This window comes from Gossypium arboreum, chromosome 13 (assembly GCF_025698485.1).
Source record: "Gossypium arboreum isolate Shixiya-1 chromosome 13, ASM2569848v2, whole genome shotgun sequence".
NCBI classification, from domain to species: Eukaryota; Viridiplantae; Streptophyta; class Magnoliopsida; order Malvales; family Malvaceae; genus Gossypium; species Gossypium arboreum.
This window is the reverse complement of record NC_069082.1, coordinates 95,490,076-95,500,297: the sequence shown is the minus strand read 5'-3', so window position 1 is coordinate 95,500,297 and position 10,222 is coordinate 95,490,076. Positions and strand designations below refer to the sequence as shown.

Sequence of the window (10,222 nt, the reverse complement as noted above, 5' to 3'; positions counted from 1 at the left end):
TTTACCAAATTCATAAACCACATATAAGGCACATTTTAAACTCAAGCATGTAACTTAACAACTTAACCATTAGTTGCCGAACCACAAACAAAACATATCATAGGCATGTAAAAACATATTTTACCAGTTGATAGCCAAATATAAATATACAACCCTTTACCATTTCCAAAATACATATGCATGGCCAACCTTTTAACCATATATTCGGTCATAAAATTTATTCTTTAATAATTCAACCAATTTCACAATTTAAATCAAAACTAATTGCATCATTTATAACCGTACCTAAATGAACATCAAATAGTATACAAAACATATTCATACGTTAATATCTCAAACCTTACCTTAACAACCAATATGCAAGATATCACATATACATAACTTAGCTTATGAAAGCATATGTATTATATCATAAACACATCTTTTACCAATTACCTCACTTAAACCAAATTTTATAATCAACCACAAAAAAAAAATATACCACAAATCATACTTCCAAAATGAGCTACTTCCATGGCCGATTATATTTCATCATTAACATATCTCATTTTCGAATCATATAATCAACATCACAAACACATCACCAAAACACAAATCATACCTATCATATAACAAGCATAACAAAATAAACCAACCATGTCAAATATAACCATAATTTGATCAAACCTTGAAACCGAACTTAACAAAATAAACAAGCCATTGAATGATTAGAACTTGAACTAACCACCTTCTTTATACATAATTTTTCAAGAATTTCAAGGTACTTACCTCTTCCAAACCTCCTCCAAGCCGAACATGAAGCAAGAGAACTCCTCTCATCTTCCTTCCTCAAGTCACGGCAAAATGGGGGAGCAAGGATGAAACAACTTTGGTTTCTCCTCCCACTTCCCTCATTTTTTTATTATTCTTCCCACAACATATTAACACAAAAGGTTTATAATATGTTTTACCCCATAGCATGGCCGGCCACTAGCTTAAATTTTGGGTAATTTGACATGCAAACCCTTCATTTTTATAACATGCATTAATAGGCCACTTTACATTTGCCTAGCACATTTCTAAACTTTCTCACATAAGTCCTATTTAATAAAATTCACTTACAATTAACAAAATTCAAATATGAAATTTTCACACATGCATATATACATATAATAAGCATCAAATATGACGGTTAATTATTTTTATGACTCAGTTTTGTGGTCCCGAAACCACTTCCCGACTAGGGTCACATTAGGGGTGTCACATGTCAAACAAATTACTCATCAATAAAGGCAGACAACATAGGCAAACACTTTAACCATTTTTGTCAGACAATAACCATACAAAGTACCCAGTAATTTAATACAAACACAACCATTTCTGTCATGCACATGGCAGATAACAACCAATACAAAAATAATTTAATACAAACACAACCATTTTTGTCATGCACATGGCAGACAATAATAGACAATAACCAGTACAATAAAGAAGGTAAATAACAAATTTTGATATTACCACATACAATATATTAGCTTGGATACAAACAATGGCAGATATACACAATAAACATTAGTTTGATAATGGCATTCATACAATGGCAGATACAAACAATAAACATAATGTACATGGCATACAATACACATTATATGTCATACACTTTAATAACCAAACTGAAATCCAAATTGAAATCTAAATTAAAATCTAAATCGAGATCGAAATCGAAATTGAAATCAAAATCAAAATCAAAATCAGAATCAGTGAGTATTTCATAATTGAAATCAAAATCAAAATCAAAATCAGAATCAAAATTAAAATTGAAATCGAAATAACCCTAAATAACCCTAAATCGAAATAAAAACGTTGAAATCCAAAAAATAAAAAACTTAATGCAACAACTTACCCGTTAAAGTGGATATAACAACATTGGTAGCTTCTCCCTTATTGCCCATTATCGCTGATAATCAAAAACACTGAATGGTTTCTAGTTTCTGGTTTAGTCTTCTTTTCTCCCCAAACAAAAAAGACCAATCATACCCTATTAATCGATTATTGAATCGATTTCTAACCTTAAACCCTTCTTAATTGATTCTCGAATCAATTTCAACCTTAAAAAACCCCAAATCACAATAGAAATTTCCCCAAATCAATTTTCCTTTTTTTTCCCTCAAATCCCCTTAATCCTAATATGTTTCTAATTTTTTATCCCTAAACCCATAACCCTTCAAATTTTTTCCCTAAACCTGCTCCAACCCAAGACCCATCAGCCGTTTCACCAACGTGGCAAGTTAACTTGCCACATCAGCTGGTTAACTTGCTATGCCAGTGGTCCTGTTAACACCTTAACAGAAACTATTAATCAGTGACTATTTTGTTATTTTTTTATAATGTTAGTGATTATTTTGTAACTTTTTGAAAGTTAAAGTGACTGAAATGAAACCTAAGTGACTGTTTTGTCAACTACCCAAAATTGGGTGACTAATAGTGCAATTTACCCTTTACTAGAAACCAACCCGTCAGTGAAGACCATCCCAAAGCTCGTACGTTTCGATTTTTCCATTTTCACCCCCTTAGGCCTAGAAACTTCAGCTCATCCACTTTCTCCCCCTCTCCTTCTTGTCCAGTCCAGTCCAGGGATTCCCCTAAATCCTACCTTTTAAATCTTCTTCCTCATTCCACTTCCTTTCCCTTGCCTTCTTCTCCTGCCAAATCCAGCTGCATTTCTTTTCCTCTGTCTCTTCAAATAATACATGGCTTCTTCACTCTCAACTCCACCCTCCGCTTCCCTCTCTTCCGTCGTTAAAACTACCGCCACCTTGCCTTTCCTTTCGCTCTCCAAGGTCTCTTTTCGCTTCTCTTCGAGGCCAAACCTCCGATTCTTCTCCAAGGTAACCGTCTCTCTCTCTCTCTCTCTCTCTCTAACAACGGATTTATATACAACAGATTTATTCTTTGAATCTTTTATTAGAATTTTCTCTTCTGTTGCTACGTTTAATTTTGTGAGAATTGGAGTGTACCTTTGAGATATACATTGCGTGATCAATGTTAAGCTTCAGCATTTGTGTTTTTTTGCTTATAAAATTAGTAGCAGACAGAAATGTGCCAGATGCGGTTTTATTTGCATAATGCCCTCATAATTTAGGCTTTGGTTGTTATTATTGAATTGAATATAACTTTGAGGAATCACAATGTATATACTGTTTTGAAATAGAAAAATGTTTTTATGTATGTGAAATTTTGGCTATCTCCTTGTTTAAATCAAATGTGAATTTTCTTTCAGCGACTTTTGGAAAGTAAAAGCAAATATCAATAAGAAAAAAATAAAATAAAAGATGGAATGCTTGTTCCTTTGAGTTTGTAATTAAATAGAATTTTCCGTTTCTCATTTCATTTCTCTTTCATTCTTCCATGATAGAAATCAAAAAGTAGTTTATCCAATAATCTAAATGGATAGGAAGGTGGGAAGGAAATGAAAAAAACTTTTTAGTTCCTTTTTCTGATTTGTAAATATTCGTACCACAAAAAGTAATAGCATCCCTTTGCAGCATGGTCTGGCCTTTCTGTCATCAAGAGCAAACAACTTGAACTGATGGCCATGCTTTTTTATTTTTTCACGTCTCTCCAGACAGCTTGATTGGTGAAACAATAAGTATGCGGTGCTAGAACTGTAGCTTTTTACACTGGGTTGAATATACACTTTTGTGTAACAGAAGAATCTTATGAATCAGTATTCAGTAGAGCAGGTGAAAGATTTTTGTTCTACTGATAATCTTTTAGGGTAAACCTCTGGACCATGATATTTACAACCATAAAAATAAGTAACTTTATTATTATCTCATATATCATACTTAAGAAAGATTAATTTGTTAGTTTCTTTTTCTTTCTCTCTCCTTTTTGGGGATAATTCAACTTGTTAGTTTCAGTTATAATTAATTGTAATTTAAGCTAAATACATTTTGTAAGAGTCTATATGAAACTAAAAACAGATTGGAAATTAGTTATGTTGCTTTAAGGAACACTGATGGTGACCATTTACAGATATGCAACTGGCTTTGGTGCTTCAGGGAGACTGATATTTTACAAATCAAGCACAGTAATCAGTACATAACTCCTCTTTAAGCACTAAGGTATCATGTGCGGAAATTCCAGAGGACTAAAACCAGATTTTTCCTAAGAAAAAGAATGTTCTATAGTATTGGAGATTTGCTCGTTTAGTAGGATCCACTGGTCAAGAATGTTCATAGCAAAATTTGTTCCAGTGGCTGAGAAATCAGCTCCATTGCCTTCTTAGTTATAGCTACTATTAGTTCTAAAAGCATTTTTAATTTTTTGTTTTCCTTAGATGGAAGTTCGATCAAAACCTTCATAATATGTTAAGTGCTAAATCCCATTGCTAGGGTACAATGTTTTGTAATCTGTTTTAGAAAACCATGCAGTAACAGAAATTACTAATAGAGAGTATAATGTTCTTTAGGTGCTAGTGACAATAAAAAATAAGGTCATGCAGCTTGTTCTTGGAAATGGCCTGCCCCTTTAGAATCAATGTTCTATTTACTGGGTTGTTATTTAGCAGTATAAACAAATTCAGTAGGCCAGTTAGAGATATTAAAAAGCTATTGCCATGTATTCTGTAATCAATTCTTGACATTCAAATGTAATAGTGCTTTAATCCTTTCGTTATAAAAGACATTTGATGGGGTTTGTCATAGAATTCATATTTTATCTATTATACCAGGTAAATTGTGCTTCTAGTTACCATATATTATGCACAGAATTTGAGAAGTTTACTAATTGTTGTTTTGTTTTAAGATCTATTATAAAAATTGGATTATATGTATGATTTCTCTAAGAAAGTAGTTAATCCTCTTCCTGAAGGAAGAGTTAAGTTTGTTATTGAATTTATATCTCACCATTTACATTATCAACATAATTCCATTAGCTTAGTTGGCTAAACTTAAGCTGGTCTTTTTCTGAATGACACTCTGCATATGTATTTGCCTAAGAATTTTTTGTGGTTTGGAACAGACATATCAGAAATCTGTCTTCTGCATGAGCATTAACTCTCAAAATATAATACGCAAAATAGATGAGGTCAAAATGATTAAAGTTGTTTATGTTTTATATGTTTTGATAGATTGTGAGCGAGAGGTGCTTGAAAATTAAATTTTAAGTTGAAACTTTAGAAGATACATGGATTTAAGAAGTTCATAGCTGCCAAAAAAAAGAGACTAAAAATGGTAATGCTGTCATTTGGAGTGAAGGCAGAAGGACAGTTGGGATGATTATAAATTATAGGTTAGTGTAGTTATAGTTATTATTAGATGAAAATTTTTAATATACTCATACGTAAGAGAAAGGTAACAAGGAAAACTGCAATTAATTTGAATTGTATACAGTTGATATTATTTGCATAATCAGAGGTAAATCTTCAGAGGAGGATAGTTTTGTTTGGAGGACTAGCAGGGAAATATATAATAAACTTTCACCTTTACCCTATTGTTGACTTCGTGCCAGTATCGTTCATAATGGTGTGAAGTTAAATGATATACATTTATGATGCATTTAATGCTTTCAAGAACACAATCAAATTCACTCCCTTACTGGTGATTTCACATAATGACATGGTCTGCTAAATAATGTGAAGAAAAAACATGCACTTAGCTTATGGTTGACTAATATGGTTGCCAGAGTTCTGAATTGCATGCAAATAAGATGTGGTTGAAGTTTTCACAAGTCTAAAATTATTATTTTCTCTCTCCTTTCTAGCTTCTAATTAATTGAGTTATTTGGAAATAAGCAGTTGGTTGTATTATGGACATGTTACATGCAATATAATTATGGAAGTGAGAGCCTCATTAATGGTTGAAATTGGATTTCTTTTTCTTTGTACCGACTTAAAACTTTCTTTCTTGTTGAATTTGCCTACTCATATAGTGATATAGATATATTAAAAAAAAACGGCTGAAACTTTATGTTTTTCTGTTGAGTGCTTTTTAAATTCTGTTTTTCTATGTTGGACTAAAATTTTACTGGTTTATTAGCTGCAGAGTTTGCAGACTGGTCAGAACGATTCTGCAGTGGTGAAGGCCCAATTGAATGAGGTAGGCTTCTTTAAATGATTTTGGCTAGAGGATCTGTTTTCAAATTTTCCTCCCTTCCTGGACATGCTTTGGGATCATCTGTTGCCTTAAAGGTTTCTGTAGATGGATCATCAAATGATTCTACTATCCCTCCAGTCAATTCAGGGTCATCCACACCAGAACCCCAGGATGCTAAGCCATCAAGTAATGTCTCTCCTCCAGCTTTGGCCACAGAAGAATCAATCTCAGAGTTCCTTAATCAAGTTTCAAGTCTAGTCAAGTATGATGTTCTTTGATAGGTTTAGGCTTTTCTTGGTAGAGTGGAAAGAAAATTGCAAGGATGGAAAATTGAAAGAGTAAAAGACAAAAGATAGAAAATATGATTTTTCTTTTCGTGTTGTGCTTGGTAGGAAGGATGGAAAAATTAAAAGAAAAAGTAATTTTCTTTCCATACATTGCTTGGTAGAGTTGAAAATAAAAGGAAAGAAAATGGAACTTTTGAAAAATGCATAATTTTGAACTAATTTATCTCTCTCTCATTTTCTTTCTGTCATTCCAAATTGGAATGATTTGTTTTTATGCATTAGGATGGAAAATGATTGTCTTTCTTGTTTTCTTTCCTCTCATTTTTCTTTTTTACCAAGTACACTCAAATTTTATTTTTTTTCCACTTTTCCACTCCCTCCTACCACTTTTTCACTCAACCAACCATATCCTTAGTGTTGTTTTTCATTCCCCCTAAGTTTGATCAAGTTGATATTTTTTATCTGTTTTCTTCTAGGCTAGTTGATTCGAGAGATATTGTAGAGTTGCAGCTTAAACAACTTGACTGTGAACTGATAATTCGCAAAAATGTGGCCTTGCCCCAACCACCCTCTGCAGCCCCTGTTGCTATGTCGCAAGCATCCTCTCTACCACCAGTAGGGCCTCCAACCCAAACTGCCCCTGCCTCTGCCCCTACAACTTCTGGTCAAGCACCTGCTGTTGCAACTCCACCATCTTTTCCAGCTCCCAAGTCAGCCAAATCTTTGCTTCCACCTCTTAAATGTCCAATGGCTGGTACATTCTACACAAGTCCGGGTCCTGGTGAACCACCATTTGTGAAGGTGATCCGTACATGTTGGTTTTATTGGATTTTCATTGCTCTTTCATTATGTTTATTCTACAGTTGCTTTTCTTTGGCTCCTTGGACTTATGCAAAAGGCTTTCCCTGTAGGTTGGAGACAAAGTGCAAAAGGGTCAGGTGTTATGCATCATTGAAGCAATGAAGTTGATGAATGAAATAGAAGTAAGTTCTTATTCTGTCTGTTTGGAAAAATATATAAAGGTTTTGTCATACAAATGTTAACATTTCTTGACATTTTTTTTCTTGTTATTATATTAGAACTTCTATATCCTAAATGTAGAATAAAATAGACTTATTTAAGTCTGAACACTGAATCATGAATCTAAAGTTTGAGATAAAGCCCGAAGCTCTTGGAGACTTGAAGTGTCTTTTAATTTATGTCTTGAGTGCTCCAAATAAAATATGCATAGGAGTTAGACTACAAATATCTTTATTGGGCATATAAGTTGTTAGGACAGCTAATGTAAGATGCTGGACAAATGTGTCAGTTCCCTTCCACAAAAGAATCAATGCCTCTGCTGCTTAGAGCATTGTAAGGGTGAGAAGGAATGTTTGCAATATTTTTTCAGAAACAAATTGGTTAAATACTTCCATTAGATTAATAGTAACAGTGCCTTTTGTGGCTAACAAATTATGTGGTAGTGGCACTGAAAGTTTTCTAGTGCTTTTGGATAGAAAGATAATGCGAAAATTGGGAGAATGAGAAGAGAATAACAACTAGATTGCTTAGTTAATACAATCTAGTTCCTATTCTTGCAAATGTGTTTTGTCAAAATGGGTTTCATGTAGCCAAATCCAATAAATCTGGTGTTATGGCTTAGTCGAGTTATCCAAGCATGGGCTTCAGCTTCATCCTCAATAATCACAAAATGGTAATCTTTGCAGAAATCCAAAACTGCCAAGATGAAGTATGTTGAATGAAGTATAATAAACTTACACATGAAGGAAGAGTGAAAATTGACGATCAAGATATTTCCAAGGGCAATCATTTTTGGTATACAAAAACCTGTTTGATCAAATGTAGAAAACAGGTTACAGCAAGAGGCTGACAAAATTTACAAGTGCCTAGAATATCTTAAGATACCTTGAAATCTTTTACGACTTTTGTTTCCTCAGTAATGCATAATGGTAGGAAGCTGTGTAGGTGGAGAAAATGTGCACACGTAGCTTGTGATCCAAATGGAAACATTGAAACAGATATAAGCAAAGATACCCAAAAAAAGATAGAATGAGAATGACTTTAAAAAAAAAAAGAAAGAATTAAAGTTGATGCAATCATATATAAACTGGTAGAAAGGATGCTTTAATGAATTTGATCATAAGCATGGTTTAGATGCTTTCCGTTGAAAAACGATTTTTAGTATCTGGAAAAAAAAAATGAAATGAAATTTAAGTGTGGGACAAGAGTATGCTTTAACAGAGGCTGAATGGAAGGAAAAGATTCGTGTAGTTGGCTCAAGAGTTTTGCTTTTAAGATCTTTAGGATTCTTGAATGTGTAAGGCCCTAAGGTCAATGCTGAGCAGAAACCAAAGCAAGCTTGACTGGTACTTTTTGGTTATGAGGATACTCTGCTGCAGGTTTCAATTAGATGGCCAGTTAGTTTTCCATTTTTTGATTGTCATGCTTCCTTGATTAAACTTTAACCTTAAAGAGACTTAATATTAAATTTCCTATCAAAGGTAAAATCTATGGTCAAGTTCTTTATGATGGATAGCGGTGTTTAAGTTTCAAAGCATATACTTCCATGTTTTCTTTCATATAATTTATTGGGAAATATGTGGTGATTGGCTTAAACTAGCTGGTTATAATGCAGCACATTTAGGCAAACTGAAATTCAGCTGGTGGAATGCATAGATTCCATATTAGTTCTTCCTCTTGGAGCATTCTCAACAACCAACCTGATAGCTGCATTTTAGTTTGTTTGGCCAATGAATGATTACCACCCATAATTATTGCACTTGGCAGTTGCAGTATCACTGTAATCTGTTGTACTGCCCTTAATCAAGATGCTGTTTTGTTGCATCCATAGTTTATTGAAATTGTCAAACTGTCTCTTATGTGGCTAACTGTAGATGAAAAATCATTGTTTCAATAGGCTGATCAATCAGGAACCATAGTCGAGATCCTTGTAGAAGATGGCAAAGCAGTCAGCGTTGATGCGGTGAGTATTCGTTGCTATCTTGATTCCAAATAATGTATATGGATGGATGGATGGGTATTGAATTGTGGATTTGAAGTAAATTTGATTGTGTTTTTTTCCTTTTTGTTTTGGTTTTCTGTTGCTCAGACATTCTTTTTTGTCATCTTTACAGCCTCTGTTCGTGATTGAACCTTGAAATAAGACTGTCGAGTAGCAAAGTAAAAGGTAGGAAGGACAGGGAGGCAAGCAGGTTGAGTTGGTGGGATTTTTCTTCCTGGTAATGTAGTTTGGATTCATTAAATGGGCAGCTTCTTTTGTAGTCTGGTAGCTTATTATATACTTCTAGTCTTACAGCTATAGTAAATAGTCTTTTCACTATAACTAATATCCTAGGTGTTTGGATGCCATTTCCGGTGATGATCTTGTTGGAGTAATTAAAATATTGTTTAAGAAAAGTAAATGAATTTTAATTATTTTTGCGGAAAAGATTGATTTGAATGAGTTTTCACCATTATAATATTGTCAACAAAATTTTGCATCTTTAAAAATATTTAGATTTCCCCTAAATTAGGAATAACAAAAATTAGATGTTTTTACAGGAAAGTATGGGGTACTTCATGCTTTTTACTTTCCCTTGTTCAAATAAAAATGTTATTCAAACAAAGGAACAAACTGAGTTTAAACACAAAATGATTGAAAATGAATATGATTAGATAGGGCTATTGAATATGATTGACATGTTTCTGAATATGAAATTAAAATATAGAATTAAACTAAAATTATATTGAAATAAAAGAAATAACAAGAAGGCCAGTAAAAATATGAAAATTTAATTAGCTTTTATTAGAAAAACTAAAGCACTTAATAGTAATAAAATTAAATAATCGTTGATCAGT

General features: G+C 33.1%; 1 protein-coding gene across 2 annotated transcripts; it reads left to right on the top strand.

The window, feature by feature from the left end:
- Positions 1–2,497: 2,497 nt before the first annotated feature.
- LOC108464022 (biotin carboxyl carrier protein of acetyl-CoA carboxylase, chloroplastic-like) lies at positions 2,498–9,812 on the top strand. Of its 2 annotated transcripts, none has more exons than XM_017764081.2 (7): positions 2,498–2,867; positions 6,027–6,080; positions 6,173–6,339; positions 6,841–7,165; positions 7,276–7,347; positions 9,282–9,347; positions 9,499–9,812. In XM_017764081.2, the coding sequence occupies exons 1-7, from the start codon at positions 2,730–2,732 to the stop codon at positions 9,520–9,522; spliced, it is 846 nt and encodes a 281-aa protein (XP_017619570.1). In that variant the 5' UTR covers positions 2,498–2,729; the 3' UTR covers positions 9,523–9,812. The 2 variants fall into 2 exon arrangements, with proteins under 2 accessions (XP_017619570.1, XP_017619569.1); XM_017764080.2 differs by having other exon boundaries at positions 6,021–6,080.
- Positions 9,813–10,222: the final 410 nt, after the last annotated feature.